This window comes from Tachypleus tridentatus, chromosome 7, assembly GCF_004210375.1.
Source record: "Tachypleus tridentatus isolate NWPU-2018 chromosome 7, ASM421037v1, whole genome shotgun sequence".
Taxonomy (NCBI): domain Eukaryota; kingdom Metazoa; phylum Arthropoda; class Merostomata; order Xiphosura; family Limulidae; genus Tachypleus; species Tachypleus tridentatus.
Window position 1 is genome coordinate 20403269 of NC_134831.1, and position 21838 is coordinate 20425106.

The following is a 21838-nucleotide window of genomic DNA, read 5'->3' on the forward strand; positions in this document are numbered from 1 at the left end:
TCTATGATGGCATAGAGAGTGTGTTAGTTTATATGAAATGAATGGGAATTTCTCTCCTTATACTGGCATTAGGGCTTACAAAGGATATTCATTTTAAACATCGAAATCTAAGGAAAAAGATATAACATACATACTATTGGGTCATTTCATGAATAAGGAACAAATAACAACTAAACATAGTTCAACATTATGAACAACTGCTCTGCAGCATTGAAATCACCAAATTATATTAATAGCACATGAAAATCCAGAACATATCTGTGAAATACTGTTAGAGAAAGTGTTTATCTTTAACCATATAGCACAAATACTTAATTAGAGGGTAGTGATAATGTAAGATTATGGTGCTAATTAGGGAACACAAACATAGCTTTGATAGGGCATGTTGTGGGCAGCTGATGAGAGTGAGCAGGGGGGAGAGAGGCGTGCGGCTGGCATATGGATCTCGATCAGACTGAACCGATTGTTAGCCGTACGCAGAGCGTACATCATGGACAGCGGCTCGGCGATCATATACTTAAATCATTCAAGGCAGGAATTGCATGCTCAAACAAAGCAAACCTATGGTGCTAATTAGGGAACACAAACATAGCTTTGATAGGGCATGTTGTGGGCAGCTGATGAGAGTGAGCAGGGGGGAGAGAGGCGTGCGGCTGGCATATGGATCTCGATCAGACTGAACCGATTGTTAGCTGATGAGAGTGAGCAGGGGAGAGAGGCGCGGCTGGCATAGGATCTTGCAGGCACATCATGGACAGCGGCTCGGCGATCATATACTGAAATCATTCAAGGCAGGAATCGCATGCTTAAATAAAGCAAACCTGCAGCCTGGATATTGAATGGTCATAGTAACACTAAAACAAAATGTCTAAATGGCAGTTGACCTTCACAGAAAGGCTGGTTTCTTCATAAGTTCACATTATTCATACAGGTCAAACTGTGATTGTGATATTGTTCTTATTATCATAAATGTGACCTGTTACAATAATGTAACTACTACATTACATTAAATTAGGCACTTCTATATAGCCCAATGAGAATTTCAAAATTCATTCTAGAATTGTTTAGAAATATTATTTGGTCAGTTAACATGTAAGGTTATTATCTAATCATAAGTATAACATTAATTGGATTGTAAGTCACAATTTTAAGTGTATGCCACAATCATCAGTACAGTTTTGGATGGCTGATACACAATGCAAAATGATCTAACAGAGGACACAACACCGGCTAAATGCTTCATAGTTTTGACCTATACACAGTACACTTATACATGCATGCTATGTTTTAATTTTCAATAAAAGATAAATAAAATTAATGCGTAAATACCTGTGAAACCTTTGGTTTATCAAGTAAATTCCCTGATGATCTGTTGTAACATGAAATAAACGTGGTTGTCTAATCTTCATCAAAGCTCATGATAGAATTACACAGGGAGAGGCAATACAGCACACGAGTTTCAGTGCATTCAGTATGTTGCTATGGGACGCACGACACGCACTTCCATCTTAATGAGTTCTTTGATGTTAACTGTTAAGCAACAACAACGATTGTCTTTTCCATATTTTATGAATATATGTAGGTAAGAATATTGGGGGGTCTCAAGCCCAAGGTTCTTAAATGATCTTTTTTTTTCAATTTGAAATGGCTGACATTCATTTAAATGTTTCTAAATATAAATGCTTTTATAGATACGTAAACCATTCAAAAATGGTTAAAAAGCTTACTTTTAAATTTGGATGCTAATAAAGTAGCATGGAAATAATTTTGGCATTTATACTGCTTAATAACTGTTGTGTGGTTATCAATTCAGAAGAAACCTGGTAAGTTCTTAAATGTCTGAACAGTAACTTGACATATTCATATAACTAAGTTACAGGATATGAACAGATCTTCACCAAAATTGGTATGGAGGTTCATTAGGTCCATGCAGGAGAACATACAAATTTTCAATTTTGCAGTTATTGAGGACATTTTTCACATTTCAACCACTACCTCCCCTCCTATTGATGAACCTTCACCAAATTTGGCATGAAGGTTTGTTAGGTCCATATAGGGATACAATGAAGTTTGCAATTTCACATTTTGTATTTGCAGTTTGTATGGGTGTTTTATACAACTACAGATAAGACAAGCAACTTTTCATGTCCTAAGATAACCATTCTTTAATTAGAAATTTACACAACTTCCATCCATAAGAAAGGTACTTCAGCTTGTGTATATTACTTTAAAACAAATGGATGGTGTCAGTTTATTGTTGAAATTTAACACTAACTATCCACAGATACCTACTGTAAAGAATATGGCCCCCTATAAAACCTGAAAGATGGCACAGCTGTCATGACAAGCAAATACTCTGGGGTTCAACAGAAAATAAGATAAATCATACCTCAAGCCAACTACATTCATTGTTTTGTTCATTGTATTAAAAAGTATGTTATCTTTTACCCATGTGTCTGACTTTCTCTCAATGCTTCAGACTTACTGGAAGTTTTTAAGTGATTCTAATGCAGAGTTGATTGTTTACAAAAGAAGAAATGAAAACTAAGGTCTAACTGGTTTATTTAATTTCTGTGGCATGTTCACATAAATGACAGCAATTTAGACTCCAGCTAGTTAATTTACATGGAGTAAGCATTTTATATCAATTAAAAAAAATTAAGATTGAGTGGCTTCCATGGTAAGAGACACCTAAAATTTTGGTTAATGTTTTGAAGTTAGCTGCTGTGGTAACAAGTTGATAACTTGTTAGTTGGAATCAAAATGTCATTCTGCTATTTATTAGTTATTATTATTTTTATTTCATGAAAAGTAAAATATATTAATAACCAAAGTTTGTTGTTTCTAACCATTTGAATCTTATCTTATTAAAATCCTGTGGAGGAAGACAATAGACTATACACAGTAGTTTGTGAATATGTACATATGCATTTGTTTGTTCTAGAATAAGACTTTTTAATGCCTATGACTTCAAATTGGATTACATGTGCAAATATGTACTATTCATTCTTGATTTACACAAACCAATGCACCACTTGTATACATTTCCTATTCATTCACCAATTTGTGATGTGTTTTTCTTCAAAATTGTGCTAATAATGAGGACTTGATTTTTGATGGTACTATATGTTTAAGTCCAATCACAATGCAGGCATCTACTTGCCTGATTTAATAACTGGCAGCATTCATTTAATTATTTCTTGTGTACAAAGTAAACTTTTCCTTCATTATTCATGTTTATTTTTACTGTATGGAGTAAAATGAACAAAATTATGAACACATAAAATGAAAATAGACATATCATTTGTTATACCTAGATCTCACTATGGTTTAGACGTAAATTCTAGGACTTCTGAAACATTTAAGTGGAATTTACTAGGTTATTTTCCAAACCTTTTTAAGCACTTCTAGGATCCATGTAAACCTTGAACTACATGGCCTGAAGGTTTTCTGCAAAAAACAGGTTGCAGGTGAACAAAGTGGGAGAATAAAATCCCACTAGACTGAAACCAGTGGATGGCTTCAGATTCATATCACCTTTGTGATCTGCAGTGCGCAACCCTTCAAGAAGGGGGATGTTGGAAAGTATTGAAAGGATGAGAAGACATTCAGGGTATGATCCAATGAGGCTTCCAGTGAACCTGTAGAGACTGCTTGCACTGAACAAAGTGAAAAATAAAAGTAAACAGAAAATGCTACTGACAAGCTAAATTAGCTCAGTTTCCAACAGATGATGAACTCTCCCAAAAACGCCATCATGAACGAAGGTTATCACATGAGAGTCCCTGAGTAAAACTCAGAGAGGCACTTTAGATTTTTAAAAACTAAGGCATTCCACATAAGCAAATGCACTATAAATAAATGCCTGACTCTTCTATACATGTCACAAGTTTCTCAGTTACATTCAAACTTTTATTAAATAGCTTCATTAACAATGTACATCAATAAAACTAGCATTGGAGTGTAGTTTATAATTCAATTTATAGCATTAAAAAAGTTTTAATATATTAATTTCAAAATAAAATACTTAATTTCCATTTCTGTGCACTATGTGACTTAGTGTTCCAACTTCTCATCTTTTAGTTTGTATAATTCAATATTATAATAACTACACTCTGACACATCCTAAATGCAAATCTATAAACAATTACAAGGTCAAATGTACAAGTTCAATACACTAATATCTCCTTCGGTGTAAAGTAAGTAAATTTTTTCAACCCATGATAGAAAGCCCCACTCATTTATACTTAACATTCAAGGCAATTTTCAAAACTACATGCTCTTAGTTATTGAAATACATGTAAAAGTACTGTAAAATGAAAAGAATTTTTTTTCTCAGAATGGAAACACCTTGTACTCAGATAAACTAAATAAAAGACTTGGAAATTCACAAACATTTTTAGTTCAAATACTTTATTACAAAATTTGTCTTTTTGTGTACAATAGACTTTTAATGCTTACTAACTGTTTGTCAAATTTCATCCTGGTACACCTACTATACTCAGAGTTATAGTATGTATAATTTCATGCTTTTATTGTAGTTACAAGGTTGGTCAGATTAAACAAGCCCAAATCTGCTCAGTTAACTGGAACAATACAGAATATTTTAAAAATTGAGGCAGATGGGAAGAACAGGTTGATTCAATTTTACCACCAGTGAAACTTTCATGGTTGACAATGCAAAGCTTCAGAAAGAAGGTGACATGTGAACAAAGAAGCTGAGCAAGAGCAGAATAAAGGTTAAAGAGAGGCAAAGAATAAGTAAGAGGAGATTCCCAGACTGGAAGAAGAGATTCAAAGGACAGAAGCTCGTGGAAAGAATAATAATAACAATGAAACACCATAGAATAAGAATCTTGAGATATCTGTGAAAATGAATCAGATGGAGTTTGGCATGAAGTCATAAGAGAAAGGTATTGCCATAAATATGGGTATTAGAGGATGGGGAAAGAGAAGATTGTCAGGAAGAAACCCGTGCAATAAGGTGGCCCAAAATGTCACATACCAATAAAATAACTTGCAAATGGGAAGGGAAGAAGAACCATAAGCAAAATCAGCTGATGAGAACAATAGGTGAGAATCATGAGAGGATAAAGCAGGCTTAAGTGAAGCAAGGGGACAGAAATCCTGGATCTGAGATTAGAATGGAATCAGCCACCTGTCTCCAATTGCCAATGAGGACAGTAATAGATGAATCCTTCTATAAAGCATCAGAAACACAGATAAACTGATTCATAGTCATGCCAATCCAAAACCTTTTTTTTTAAATCTGGTCTGGTAAGTCCATGGCACATAGAATTTGGCCACTGTTATAATGACAAAACTGGAGATGATGTGATGGAGAATATATCACAGACTCCTAAAATTTTCTAATTTAAAACAGTGAAGAAATAAAATTAATATAATTCAAATTATAAGATCCAGCTTCAATTATTAAAATTTGGTATCTTTTGCAAAGAAACTAAACTACAAATGATAAATAAGTATAAATAAGAAACAACAACAAAAAGAAAATATTATATCATACATAAAAAATAATACCAATGGTTAGCACAAAGCACTTAAGGTATGTGTATGGAGGATGCATTACTTTCCTATTTGGTGGCTACTTTATAATCTAATGCTGATGACATTGTAACTTCGTACAGTATATGTTTATACCTGCATAGGTGGGAGTTTCATTCAAGGACTGATGAATGCACAAAAACCTTTCAGGATTTGACATGAGATAATACCTCTTTGGAAAGTTGAGTATCATTTCTGAACAATGTTTTCAATAAAGATATAAAGTCCTTGTACTACTCTACCACACAATAATAAAATAAATGCATTCAAGTATTTTCTCATCAAAAAAAATTCCTAGACCTTCCATTGATACATTATAAGTATATCTATTTGAGATATTTATAATACTGACTTAAGTTCTAAAGCTGATGAAATTACCAATTTCACAAAGTAACAGAATTATTCCAATAACAATATTAACATCAACATACTAAATTCTTCACATGTGCTTTGCCCCAGTAATAAATCACACAGAATTCCCTTTATTCTTAAATATCACTCATTTAACCTTACCAAGATGGTGCAAAGGCCATGTTATCATGTTTGTAGACTTACACTCATAATTTTATTGCAATATATGTCAGTAAGTTTGGTATCAAACTGTAAACTATAATTCAGATTTTAGTATTATACATTAGATAATTTCTCAAATTAAAAGTACATATGAAAATAATTCCTAAATATTGATGTTTGTGCATCACATAGTATGATGAATGCAGCCTTGATTTAGATTATATGTTTATGATGTCCAAACACAAAAAATCTATAGCTTCTTACCAATTAGGGAGTCAAATTACAGATACTGACAAGCTAAAGCATAAAATAAAAACTTTGTATCTTTTCTATTTGTTAAGATGTTGCTAGATTTAGTGAATCAAACATAGTGGTCCCACCCTCATTTTCCTGTTTTTGGATATACTTATTTACACTTTCTTCTGTTTATAACATGAGAATAAACAATCAAAAACTATCTATACATCGACAAGAAACCCTTTTTTGTCATGGTATGTTTCAAGCAGTATAACATTAATATGTTTTTGTTTTGTTTTTTTAATCCAAATATGGCTTAGTTACAAGGCTTGATAAATTATAATGGAATTCTATTGGATTGAAATAGTTATTTATAATTTTGTTATTTTAAAATGCATATATAAAACTTTAAAAAAATTGTTTTACATTCTCCATGTGCAAAATATGATAAGACTGAGCTAACTATGGCAAACAGCAAATGAGTACAAAGTTCATAACTAAAAGAGATAATTGTTTTCTATATATTTTTAAATACTGTTCTATTTTTTAAGAGAAATAACTGAAATTTAAGAACTTATTTATAAATAGTAATAATGTGTATACATATATATATAAGTATACTGAATTTAAGAGCTTGTTTATAAATAGTAATGATGTGTATACATATATATATGTAATGTATTATAATCAAAACTTAACTGTATTTTACAATATACTGGTCCACTAGAACACAGTCAAAAAAGGTAATTTTATAAACACCAGTTTTGTATTATTGGATATGGCAGCATGAGTGCATGTATGCTGCTTCATTCAACTTCTGTAATATTGGTCTGACACTGTTCAAAAGGTCAACAAAATAAAAATAGTAGATTTTTATACATGTAAAATGTTATAAGATTTAAGCTTTTACACTAAACATATGTGATTTGTATTATAATTTGTGGTAATTCTAGAATGGAAAAACCATACTTTAGGTTTAACTAAACCCATACAAAGATACAATGGAGAAAACAGATAAAATAAAAGTTTCATAATTATCTGGATGATAAAAGAGGGTTATAGAGATTTTGCATGAGAAATCTGACACTTTTCTGTTGCATAATAGTCTTTTTAATCATAAAATCAAAATTACTTTGTATATTAGATAGTATTTATTAGAATATTGCTTCTAGAAAAAAGCATGAACAAATAATTAGTCATGTGAAAAAGTTAAGACACCCTATGAAAGCCTATGTATTTTTGTAACAGTTTTGGATATATAGATATTTAATCTCAATTTCAACAATACTGAGAGATTATAGGAATATAACTAAACAAATAAAACTGAAGAAAAGACTTTTCAAGATCTTCGGTAAATGTAATTCTACAAAAATGCATATTTTAACTGAGGAAAAAGTTAGGACACCCCCACATTTATTCCCACTTAAAATGGCTCAACTCACACACAGGTGCATCACACTCAGACATTTAGTTTGGTATGCTCCTGACTGAAGTGAGAGCGAGCACCATGGTGAGAGCAAAAGAGCTGTCTGAGGCCTTCAGAAAGAAAATTGTAGCAGCTTATGAGTCTGGTAAGGGATTTAAAAAGATCCCATAAGATTTTGAAATCAGCCATTCCACTGTCCGGAAAATAGTCAACAAGTGGAGGGCTTTCAAAACAACTGCCAACATGCCCAGATCTGGTCATCTAAGCAAGTTCAGCCCGAGAGCAGACTGCAAAAGAGGTCTCCAAACACCCTAACATGTCATCACAGGACCTACAGCAGGCTCTGCCTACTGTTGATGTGAAAGTGCATGCTTTTACAATCAGAAAGAGACTGCATAAGTTTAACTTGCATGGGAGGTGTGCAAGGAGGAAACCTTTGCTCTTTAAGAAAAACATCAAGGCCAGACTGAACTTTGCCAGAGAGAATGTAGACAAAGATCAGGACTTCTGGAATAATGTTCTTTGGACAGATGAGTCCAAAATTGAAGTATCTGGACACCAGAACAGAGGACATGTTTGGCATAAACCAAATACAGCATTCCAGGAAAAGAACCCCATACCAACTGTGAAACATGGAGGTGGAAGTGTCATGGTTTGGGGCTGCTTTGCTGCAGCAGGACCTGGACAGTTCACAATCATAGAATCCACCATGAATTCTACTGTGTATCAGAGGGTGCTTGAGGATCATGTGAGACCATCTGTATGAAAATTAAAGCTGATGAGGAACTAGACCCTGCAACACAACAATGACCCAAAACATACCAGTAAATCCACCAAGGACTGGCTAAAAACTAAGAAATGGAGAGTCCTGAAATGGCCGAGTCAAAGTCCAGATCTCAATCCCATTGAGATGCTGTGGGGTGACTTGAAACAGGTTGTACATGCAACAAACCCCTCAAATATCTCACAGCTGACAGAATTCTGCATTGAGGAGTGAGGCAAACTTTCTTCAGACCGATGTCAGAGACTGGCAGATGGCTACAAGAAGCGTCTCACTGTAGTTATTTCAGCCAAAGGGGGTAACACTAGCTATTTGGGGGTAGTGTGTCCTAACTTTTTCCTCAGTTAGAATATGCATTTTTGTAGAATTACATCTACAGAAGATCTTGAAAAGTCATTTCTTCAGTTTTAATTGTTTAGTTATATTCCTATAATCTCTCAGTATTGTTGAAATTGAGATTAAATATCTATATATCCAAAAATGTTACAAAAATACACAGGCTTTCATAGGATGTCCTAACTTTTTCACATTACTGTAATTAAAAAATGTTAAAACTTAATTATAAAATCTAATACTTTGTATACAAATGCCTTATAATGTTTACTGATAATCTGCAAAATTTTGTGAATAGTTATGAACATTTTAAAAAGTACAGTATAACTACTTTATGTTTAGTTTGGAAAATCCAGGCTGGGGGAATATCTTATAATACAAATTCAGAGGTTGAGTATATTATGATTTTGAAGTGTTAATTAATCATCAATCCCCATCACAATATAAAACCACATTCATTTTGATGATTGTTCATCTTGTTAATAGCACTACAGTATTTGTTTCCAAATTTTTTCATAAGACTGTCACGTCTAAAGCTTGCTTCTCCTTCTTGCTTGCATTTCATAAGGTAATTTGAGCATAAGGATCATAGTTTCTAAACATCTGTTTCAACAGTCTGATCTGTATACACCACATCCACCAATATGACTAGTGTTTTCATAGGAAATGACATAAAATCCCAATTTATTCTTCCACTGTTTCAAGTATGCATTAATTGTATGGATACACTGTGGAAAAACTTGTGCAATTTCTAATCTTTCAGCAGTGTCTCACTCATGTTGCTATATCCAATAATACAAAATTGGTGTTTATAAAGGTAATTTTCTTCGCTGTGTTTTAGTGGACCAGCATTTTGTAAAATGCAATTACATTTTGATTATAATACATTATATATACATATATACACTATTACTATTTATAAATATGTTCCTAAATTTCAGTTACTTTTCTTAAAATATAAAATAGTAAATAAAGAAGTGTAGAAAACAATTATCTATTTTAGTTATGGGTTTGTGCTCATTTGCTGTTTGCCATAATATGCTAGGCCTTATCATATTTAGCATGTGGAGAACGTAAAATAAAATAATTTTAAGTTACTATGTCAATACAACAGAATTCCACTGTAATTTATCAGGCTTAGTGACTAATCTGTATTTGGATTTAAACAATATACATATACAGTTTTTTATGCTCAATAATGTTTTACTTTAACCACTTGGAATCTACTATGAAAAGAAAAGATTTTCCACATAAATACTTCACAAAGGTCCAGAAAAGCACATGAGGGACATTCTGAGTTTTTGATTGGTTAATAACATCTCACAGACAGAAGTAGGTGTATGTAAGCCAATACTTTCAAAAATAGGAGGAGGTGGGCTAGGCCACTTTGTTCTGTACACTAGATGCAATAATATCTCAGCAAATAGAAAATACAGGAAGTTCCAATTTTATATCCTAGTTTGTCAATATCAGTAATTTGAATTTATAATTTGTAAAAACTAGATTTAGTATTTATACATCAGAAATACGTAATCTGAATCAATATTGCATTCAACATACCACATAACAAACAAAAACTGATATTTAGGATTTTTTTTAACATGTACTTTTACTCAAAGAAATTACCTAATGTATAATACTAAAACCTGAATTATAATATACAATTTAACACCAAGCCAATCAGCATAAATTTATAAAATAGCAGTTCAACAAAATTTTGAATACAAGTCTACAAATACAATGACATGGTCTTTGACTCATGATCAAGGATAGACACATCAGGCCTGTCTCAGAAAGGCTATACTGAGTTTTAATATGTTAATATTTTATATTTCATCCTTTTTACTTATTCAGTTCTTTTCCTTTTTTTTCTTATCCATTTGTACCCAACTGTAAAACCTGACAGAGCATTGCAAGAAACATTATAAAAAGCAATAAATAAATAATATTTTGGTAAATAATGTGAACAATAAGCCTTTCTTTTATATTTCTATTGTTTCACATTTTACATTACTTTTTTTTAGAAGTGATTGAACTTCCTTATCCTTGAAATGATGTAAGTCAAAATATTGGATAGATTAAGTTTTTCAAACAAAATGCACAAAATTGAATCCTTTACCTGGGAAGTACCTGTAGCTTCTTCAATAGATTTATAAACTCCAACTGACATTAAGACCAGAAACTGGCAAGAAATTTCAATCTCAATTCCACCTTGTATTTGTGGTTCAGCAATTACTGGTTCTTCTTTAGCATCACTGTAGTTACAAAAACTGAATAAGTATTACTTGTTGTTTTTATTACTTTAAAATAAAAACCCAATACAAACTTATTGAAAATATTGTTCTAAACCTATTTCTTAAATGTCAAAGTCTACAAACAAATCATTCAGTCATAATAACAAATTTCCTCTCATTATTGTTAAACTGGTCTATTCAAACACTTTAGGAAGGGCTACAGATTAACTATAAAAATGATACATATTAATCAAAAAAGAGCTAAAGCACTTCAGTATAATGGCTAAAGAAATGCTACAGCTATTGATCACAGAAAATTTTACACATTCCATAACTACAATTACAGAGTTGGTATTTGTTTTTTACCTATAGAATGGCTGTAAACTTCTTTCATAAGGGGAGAAAAAACAACTTATGCTTTAAATAACATAACAATGTATTAACAAACTTGGGTAACTTTAAAAAGAAGAAAATGAAACATTTCATGCTCAGCTTAATGTCATAAAAGGTTCCAGGAAAAGTTGACCAAACTTAATTTAAATTTCAATCCTACAATATGTGTTTGTATTTTAAACAGAAAAGAATGTGCTCAGTCAGTATTTCTCTACTTTCCTCTATGACAGCTCATGCTAATTGGCTTCACAAATACAAGTAAACACAAGCCATGTATATCAACAAAGATTCCTCTGTATATTATCTACATTTCTCAGAGTTAGGTGCTAGTCAACTCTCATAGTGGGGGGAAGGGAAACAGAAGTTTCTGATTCCCCTGGTTGTATTTCATTCTCCTACAGGGAATGAAATATATTTTAAATTAAACTCTCACCATGTTTGGACTGAATCATATTACTGATATTGCCAATATCACTGAAAATGCAATAAAAATATAGCCAACATTAATAACACTACAAACTATACTGAACTTTGCAGATAATGCCATCTTAAACATGATTCCATTAATAGTTTTATATAAATAAGAAATACAATATGGAAAATAAAAATAACACATCTCTCACTGTACACATGGTTTAATAATTCAAAATAATTCTTATCAACTCTTAAAAACACAGCCCTAAATAATGTACTAAGCTGTAAAACAATACCTGGATTAACATGCATAACTGAGGTGTGGGCCAAAGTGTTAACTTAGCAGCAAGCAGAGAATATTTTCATTTACTAGAGATTTTATCTAGCTTAAAGAACCACTAGAATTTGTCCATTCTCTTGTAAGCACAATATCTACTAAAGGATAGTGAATGCCAAAACCACTGTTAAATGATGAACTTTGGTAAGATGTAATCCAAAATTTAGATTTACATACTAGCAAACACGATAGATTAATTACTCATACCAATAACATAAAATAGCTGAAGCAAGACCCAAATAGTTGGATTCTTTCCAAGATATAAGCAGATAAAAGATAAAGAGATAAAAGCCTTTCCTCTGCATGATAATAAAAAAAATAGTCAGGCTAGGTACAGAACAGTTGCAAAAATCACTACCTTCTTTCAAAGCCTGTATTTTAGATATAAAAGCACAACCATAGGTTTATATATGTATAAACTTTATATATAGCTTTCAAAGAAAATAAGAGAAGTATAGAAACCATAGATAAAAAAAATTATTCAGTATGATCCCAATAATAAATAAAGTATGATTGGACAACAAATTGTAAAAGGTACAAGAAAAGGGAGATGCCAAAAAAGTAAGCACCCATTTGAAGTCCCATTTAGAACTATGCAAAGAACTTCTGGGTTACTAAACACAAAAAGCCAGAAACAGGTCTTTGAATACTGAAAACAAAATAAATTAAGGGCTTTCACAGTATCTAAAGGTGGCAAATAAGGCAGCTCTCTGACCACCAACAGAGGAAGCTAACGAGCTATAATTATGAAACAAATACGTAAAGAAAGAATTTGCTGAGTAGTTTGAAATAAGAAAAATTAATTACCTAATACAGTAACTCCATAACAAAACAAAACTGATAAACAACCAGAGAAGAGCATCTACAAGAACAGATTAAAATTTGAGCCACTAATGAAAAAGAATCATATATGAAATTTAAAAATCAGCCTGTGGTGAGAGTATAGAGATTCCATGTTCTTATGAGAAATGGAAATTGAAAGTTTTCAAAAAGATAATTGTATAATAATAATAATAGGATTGGTTCCCTTGAGAAAGTTGAAATGACAAGCAAAAATATAATTTAGCAGATTTTAAGATAAAGCAGTAAGGAAAACCAGGCACTTAGAGAAAATAATATTGACCACAAACTGAGGAAGAAAGGACAATGGAAAATATGTATAAAGAAAAGTTATTCCACAACTGACTCTGGATATCCATTGTCAGAAACTTTAGATTGGGAACTAAAGGCCAGTAGAGTAGGATAATGTGGTTTGCTAATGTAGTGAAGGCATAGATCATCAAACAATCCAGAAGGTCAAAATACACTGAAACACCAAAGTGGATGATCCACTTTGTGAGAAGAAAATGACGAACTCAGAAAAGAGAATCAGTAAAAACGTTTATCCCATCAGAAGCAAAAATACTGCAGTAAAACAAAGGATGTGAATACATGTAGTGCCCTCACTGTTGATGTCTGTAATCATAGTAGAGTTGTGTGCATGAACCAACTCAGAATGGTGATGGAGAAACAAAAGACATGATGGGTAATGCAAAGTTCTAAGATGCTTCATACAAAAACTAAGAACCAGAATGATGTTGATTCCTCTGCAGAGAACCCCAAACCTGACAGAAGTATCTGTGAAAAAAAGGAAAGTTGGAAGGAACATGAAGAAAATAAAATCTCACTGTCATGATACAAAGTCAGACACCATTAAGATGCAAGGCCTTATTGGAAGTGATGCCTGTGAGCAAGCAAAAGGGTATGACTCTGTGATGTAAAGTCATTTTTCCCAAAGAGGCAGTAGTATGGGAACAGTATTCTCTCACCCTTTCTTTTTTATAACCAGAATGCTGTTCCCCCAGAATTTTGAATGAATCTGACCTTACAACTTTGTGATGTTTTGTCCATCATTAAAAAAAAAGAATCAGTAACCCTTTCATCTAGGTTGCAGACAAGTTATCAAAGTAAAATAAAAGGAAAGAGTACAAAATACGAAATGTGTATTTCTGTTAGAATTGATCACAAAGTTCCAAACAACTTACAGTTGGAGTTTGTAGTTCTCACCTTATCACACTTATTTTCTGTAGTTATTACACTGTTAGCAACTGATGGGAAAACTCAGTGAAACAAAGTGAATAATACTGTTTGTACTTTTCATAACAGACCATAAAATTCCAAAGCAAATCTCCTGAGAATATATACTTTTAATCCTTTTGTACCTATTTCCTATGTTTATTTTACTCTTATTTGCTGAAACAGAAACCTATCATAAATAAAGTAATAAACTGCTACTCATTGCATTAGACTATTTATCTGGCACTCTACTTTGACATCATTAACAGCAATGTTCCCAGAATTCTTCTGGCTTCAAAAACACAGTATATGGTTTATAAGCTTGTTTGTAATACAGTGATTTCTAAAGTTCTATATGAATGCGAGAGAAAATATTCATGACATGGCTCTGTAAAAAGTCTGGTAAGATCAAATAAACTTGTTATGTATTCAATCATCAGTTATCCTCCCAGGTGGGGGATGCTTAGTAGTATAGGTGTAAAAGCATCTAAGAGCTTATGAACATTTTGTTTCCTATTTTAACATACTTACACACTTTGTTTCCAGTAATATAAATATGGCTCATTTTGGTTTAGCTGGTATTTCTAACTTAGTCTTCTCACTAATTACAAACTTTCTTTTATCTTAAAAAAAATGCGGACTTAAAATGAGTGAAAAAAAGTAAATAAACATCCCTGCAACCATTTTTCATTAAAAAAATGATGCAGAAGAAATGGAAGAAAGTGCAACATGTGCAAGTGACTATGTGGGTAGCAATGAACATGTAAAAGAAATTTCAGAAGCTACTTGTATTGATACATCAAATTTCAGTGAAGTGACATTGACAAATCTACATACAACTGAATACAAAAATGATGGACTCAAGTCCGTGTGGCCTAAAGTTTGGACTGCTGAGATATGAGAAGACAAGAAAAGGGCTTACCAGTGGCTTGTGAGTGATTCTAGAAATATTGGATGTGCAGCATTCCATTTAACTCACAAGGTGCTAGTTTTTTCAAACAATGGATTTAAGTTTCAGTTACTTTCAGCTGCAGCACATGATCAGTATAACTAATATCATTGAGAAAATTTTACTTTATTCACAGACTCAGCCACACAACAAAGTTGTAAAAACTCTTCACAATGTAAGAGAACAAACACTTCAAATTACTGCAGATCATTTAAATAAATCTGAAGTGTAGACTACCTGCAAAACTATTAAAACTGCATATTCTATAGCCATAAATGATAAGCCACATTTTACAGTTGAAAGAATTAACTGGCACAGGAATTCTACGAGGTTTGTATTCACAATTTAGTGTAACTAAAACAATTGACCCCATTGCACGAAAAATGAGATCAGGAATCTGCAAATGAATACTCAAAATAAAAGGAAAAACAGTTATTCTGATAGATGAGTCTACCATCCTTAGTAGCAAAGTAACTTTGATAGTCTATTTAAAACATGATACAGACAAGTCAAATTATCTATATTTTTGGATTTGGTAGAATTATCTGATAAAACAGTGAAAACAATAAATGAACACTTACTTATGCATATGATAATAATTATTTTCAGATCAATCTTGCTTTTACTTGTGATAGCACCAGTGTAATGCTAAGGAAAAGTCTGGTGTGGCTCAAGAGATATTGAAGAAGTACCCCAATATTATAATACAACATTGCTCAAATCATTGCCTCAAATTTTCAGTTGGAGAATCAATTTCCAAAATATACAGTGCTAGTTATTTTCATTCATTTATGAACAAATTTTCCTCTTTATATGGCTAATCTTCTAAGAACCAAAGAGAAATTCAACAATGCACAGCAAAGCTTAACAAAGAGATGAAAAACATTGGATGCATGTTGAGAACTACATGGGTTGGAAGTTTGTTCAGAATGTTTTAGCTATTTGGAAAGGCTATATGTCTTACTGCTATGGTTTCAAGTCTGTTAGTAGTAGCACTGATAAAAATTGACCAAAATTTTACCAATTCAATTTCAGGGGACTTTATGAATTTCATCAAAAACAATTTCTTCTTGACCTCACACTTATGCATGATGTATTATTCAAACTATCTCTTCTTTCTGAAAGGATATTACTATAACTTATGCAAACAAGTTAATTCATCATAGTGTACAATTTTCAGAAGTAAGGAAGGAATGTCAAGATAAAAAGGTCTTAGAAGCACAGAACAATAGGGGAGATTAAGGATATCTCTAAATATTTCCTTAAAAAATTAAACACATAAAACCTATATAATATCAAAACTTGATTTATTACCTACACTTTGTGGTAAACTTTATTCATATACAGTGAAAATAAAGTAGTTTAATAAATTTTGAATGTAACCCTCTAACAAGTCATGACCTGTGCACTTTCTATCTACCTAAAGCAAGATGGTTAAGGAACAAATGTAGCAAAATGGAGATTGGGTGTAACACTGATACATGCCAGTAGCATAGACATATCTTTGCTCTGAATAGACAGGATCTCACCTTCTGCTCTGATTAGTCAGTCCAATGATGCATGAATTACAGTAGTCAAGTGCACATTAACCAACATCATCTATATATAACTGATCAACTGGTTTGGTCAGAAACCATAACAACAGATCACTGAAACAGAATTAGATCTAGAGATGCAAGATAGCTGCAACAGTTGATCAAACTGCCACTGATGGCCTCACAATCAATATTCCTGTGATTCAACTTGATCATTATTCAGGTTGAAAGATCAATGAAAAAAAACTGGCATTCTTTGCCTTTGAAGCTATCAGGTGACACTGTGAGGTAGAATTTATGTATTATATTATATGATTACATCTCAATCATAATGAATCAAGGGAGTCGTAAGGTCAAGAAATATAATGAGAAAAGTAATATTACTTTCTTTCTGAGCTATTGGGTGGTATGGTAAGTTACAATTTATGCACTAAACTGTAAGATTAATTTTTCATTATCAAAAGTTAGAACATTTGTTGATTTTAAGAGTAATATGACCAAAAATGCTTTGCAACCCTTATTCTCTGACGTACAAAGCAAAGTTTACTTGTAAAAGATATCCAAAGCATACTGAATGGCAGCTGCTCAACAAACACAGTTTGAAGTGGCTGATACTAGTATATGTAATACTTAATGCATCAAAAGTTTGCACAATTAATTAAGATAACTAGGTGTTCAAAAACTCAGTTGAAAGGGTATTGTGATCTTTGCTTTTTAAGTTACTGAGTGGTGTTTCAGAAACAAAGTATCCAAGACTTTTGCAAGAATCACTCACTTCATCTAATGAATGGTGAAAGCTCTAAAAATAATGCCACACACCCTTATTAGATTTTTCTGGTACACTTGAAGTGTGTACATCTTCTTTTGAAGAGTGAGGAAGCTGTGTTTCATCTGTGCTGTCAATTAAAGCCTTTTTACCATATTGGGGACTGGAATGCTGACTTCAAGAGGTAAGCTTTTAATTTACTTACCCCCAAATAATAGTACCATAGTTTTATTTCAATTAATTTTTCTTACTTACTTCAAAGAGCAGTCACCTTCTCACAACTGCCTGCAGGCAGCAAAGAGTGACATAGATGTGGGATGTTATGAGCTTGAGCACTCACATTTCACTTTCCTAATTTCTATTTCTATAGCTATTGCTACTCTTTTATTTCTTCTTTGAGACTGGTGAATGGAGGTTAAGAATGTGTCCTCACTGCAATGTGGATCCTACTTCTTCAGTGACCTCCAAAACCTAGGGTACATTCTATAACCCCACATTATAGTTTGTACCCCAGGATCTTTTCAATTAGTGAAGCATTTTTGGTTTAATTTATTTTTGTTTTGGCTTGTTTTTTAAGTTATAACAAACTAGTATAATTAGTACGAGGCTAGAAGTTAGTATTTTTAATGCAGTCCTTCCTTGTGATTTTGTTTACTTAACTTTATCAAAATGTATTAATGTTCTATGTGGTAACAGCAGAAATATTAATCTAACTTATCAGAAATTTAACTTAAAAATATTAGCTTAGCTGCATTCTGGCATTGTTATTTATTCTGTGATGTCTGGAAAGAAGAATGTGGTGAGTTTCACAGCTGTTATATGGAACTACATTGCAATACCATGACTATCAAAATGCAGTCTCACAATCACAATCCAAACACATTATCAAAGTACTTTGCATGAAAATCAGATGCAGGCTATCTTAAACTATTAATGTTCATGACAACATATAATGAAAATATAAGTATATATACATATAAAAGCAAATGTATGTAAATGGTCCTATACATATGAAGAGGAATTATTTGAAGTCATACATGAATGCTGAATAACATAAAAAGAAAGCCAATTATTAAGCAACATATGAATGGATCTCATTTGTATATTAAGATGTTATGATATAAGGTTAACTGTTTACTGGCCTATATTTTCTCAACCCAAACAAGCCGTTTTTGCATATATATTTCTCTACAAGTGGGTTTTCTCGACATCACTGTTTACTGGCCTGTAAGGGTTGGTTAAGCACCAGGAAAGCAAACATAAAGTGTCTGCTGCAGTTTGAGAAGCACCACTGCAACAATGGCAGTAAACATCACCACAAAGAACCAGAGTCAGCAAGATAAGAAGACCTCACTGCCTGTGTCAACACCACACTATCAACAACTATGAGGATCTTCAATCTAAATAAGGGAGCATCCATCATGATGGACATCTTCACACAATCAAAATGAAACAGGAAGCCTCTCCAAAATTTGGTTCACCAAAAATTGACACATCCCATAAAACCACCCAGCAGCAGCTGATAGATACTCCTAAAGCTATCACCAACAACTCTATAGCATAATAGATCCCTTTCTCAACAAATACTGCCAAAATGTGGTAGCCTGTTGGACCAAGGCTACTGGTTATAACAGAAGGTAATGTATCTATCACAGTCTGTTACTTGCAATCTGATCTGGCAAATGTATAGAAACCCTGGATTAAAACCATAAAACAACAGTAGCCAGTCATCAATAAACAGCTTCAATGGAGGGTGAAGGAGTAGGATTTTGGACTTATTTTTGTGTATTATTTTATTAAAGTTGTGTATTTGCATGAATAAATGTAAATTTATTTCATACTGAATATTTGTATGTTGTATAGTATGTTTTATTAATGATTCTTTTTCTGTGTTTTTCATATATTCATATTTTGGTTAATTATGTATTATTTGTCTTTTAAAGTTCATATTTGAAATGTTTATTAATTTTTGGCATAACTTGGAGTTCTCCTTACTCTATGAGGCTTAGTTATGTAAGCCTCATGAATTACATTTGGCCAGAGGCTAAAATATCTCTGCAGATGATACTGTCATAACATCCACGGGCATCTGCTGACATGAAGTAATCAACAGTAAAACACAGGAAGGGAAAATAAAACATAAAAAAAAACAACTATAAATGGGAATATACAGATACAGAATTATGCATATGATCCAAAGAAAATATTTTAAGATCATTTAGTTTTAAGTTAAAAGTTATTTACATATTTTTATTTCTTAATTTTAAACAAACATTTCATTACACTATATATTGATTATAACAGATATTGTTAGTTATATGGCAGAAAAGATCGAAAATGAAATATAAACATTTACTTTTTAAAAAGATTTGATATTCATATGGAAGATTTTATAGATTATACAAATGCAATTTAAAAACTGTAAGACAAAAAATATTTTTACTTAACAAGAAAATCACCTTACAAGTAAAATATTCTGAGTCTCAGTACAAATAACTACAGTAAAAATAAATTTTAGTAGAAATAGCAGAAAAAATTCAAAATTAAATATTTGATTTTTTCTTCAGAAAAGTTTTTGTCAAATTTCAAACAATGTCACTCACTAGTTTTATTTTTGTAATGACATTTCATGAAAGTTACATAACTTACTTACAATGTAAGTAGATTAGATGGTCCTGATCAGGGTAAAAATTAAATTGTTATGGGAACTGCACAAAAATTATCATAAATATCATTAAATACATTTAAATTTTTGACATTTGTCCATGAAAACTTCATCTGTTTACATTCATATTTATGAAGTCTGTTAATAAAATATGTTACAAGCTTTTGAATTAAAAGATACAGTACACTGTACATGTAGTATGTTACAAGTTTCTTATGTGAACAAAAATTACATACTTCAAAGAGAAGTATATTAAATTTCTTCTAAATCAACATACACATATACAAGAAGTTTATCCACATTTTGCAAGTGTGCATGCAAATCAATTTTAAACTTTATACAAGTTCAGGGTAAAAATAGGCAACCTGCATCAGTGAATAAATTACATTATATATGTTTTGTATGTTTATGTTACAACTAAGGTTTATAAACTTGTATGCTCTATGTATCTTTTTGATAACTCTCACAATATCTTTGCATGAACTGTCTCACATAAAAATCAAGATGATCAAATCTCTCCATGTGGTATGAATAGATTTATTGTGTGCATTTGTGTCTCTTTCCCCTTTATGTATGTATATGAAAGTATACACACACACACACACACACACACTACATATAATGTTCTGGTTGGCCTTTTTATTCTACGATACTCCAAGTATTTATTTTCTGTATTACAATACATAATTTCTTTGTATCACAAAATATTACTAAACACTTATTTTACCTGAGAAAATCAAGTTCAGTATATCCTCCTTTCAACATGTAGTTACCTATGCATCTTGTGTTATGTAAAGAGCCTAACTTGTTTCCTTGACGAATTTTTTCAATATCTAGCCCTATATGAGACAGTCGCAACAATTCATCTTCATTATAAATATCATGGTTTGTTGTAAGCTGGATGATTCGTAAAGATCCATCACTATTAGTTTTCACCAAAAGTGCTCGGCAGTCCCCTACATGTGAAGAAAATGTGGTTTTCATTAACAGAATAGTCTCTTTATAAATTAAATATTAAATTTTTGAATATAAATATACATTTCAAAAACTCATCAATGCTATCAGTAGTTAAAATGTTGAGAAAGAATTTGATTAAAAAAAAGCTTTAAAAGTTACCTGATGAAATATGATAAAATAAAATAAAATCAGCATATATTTATCAAAAAAAGAATTTTTGCCTAACTAATCTGTTAACACATGGGGATAGGATGAGAAATTCCAATTTATAGGGTGAGATGCAATATTGAGAGCTTACTCCAAGCTACATCTTAGACCTATTCACAGATGAAGTATCAGATTGAAGGATATTTCCTTATCTACACTAGCAGAACCACCTTACTCAAGTTGAAAGGATTTATTATTTTTTGTACTGTTTATCATTATCACATTCATGAAGATACTTCTGTGGTTCCACCACCCCAATAACTTGAAAATGGAAAGTGGTAAGGACACTCACATTCCACTGGAATAATAATAATAAAAAAAAAATGTGGTGAAGAGTTAAAATGAACAACAACACCTGAGACAGTGCTATAGGTGACCATGAAAACACTATTCTGAAAAGCAGACTACTCTTGATTTATTCAATCTAAGGAATGGCAGAGATGAGCAGCTATCCCCTTCTGCTTTACCCAT

The 21838-nt window shown here is 32.0% G+C and overlaps 1 protein-coding gene across 3 annotated transcripts in view; it reads right to left on the reverse strand.

Moving 5' to 3' along the window:
• The window catches only part of LOC143255255 (TGF-beta-activated kinase 1 and MAP3K7-binding protein 1-like), an 81560-nt gene that overhangs the window by 11324 nt on the left and 48398 nt on the right, over positions 1 to 21838 (reverse strand). For 2 of the 3 annotated variants that reach the window (XM_076510644.1, XM_076510646.1), the window contains exons 5-6: positions 20931 to 21159; positions 10975 to 11125 (exon numbers count right to left, since the gene is read on the reverse strand). In XM_076510644.1, the coding sequence (XP_076366759.1) occupies positions 10975 to 11125; positions 20931 to 21159 (380 nt within the window). The remainder of the gene's footprint in view (positions 1 to 10974; positions 11126 to 20930; positions 21160 to 21838) is intronic. The other variant, XM_076510645.1, reaches the window with a different exon arrangement.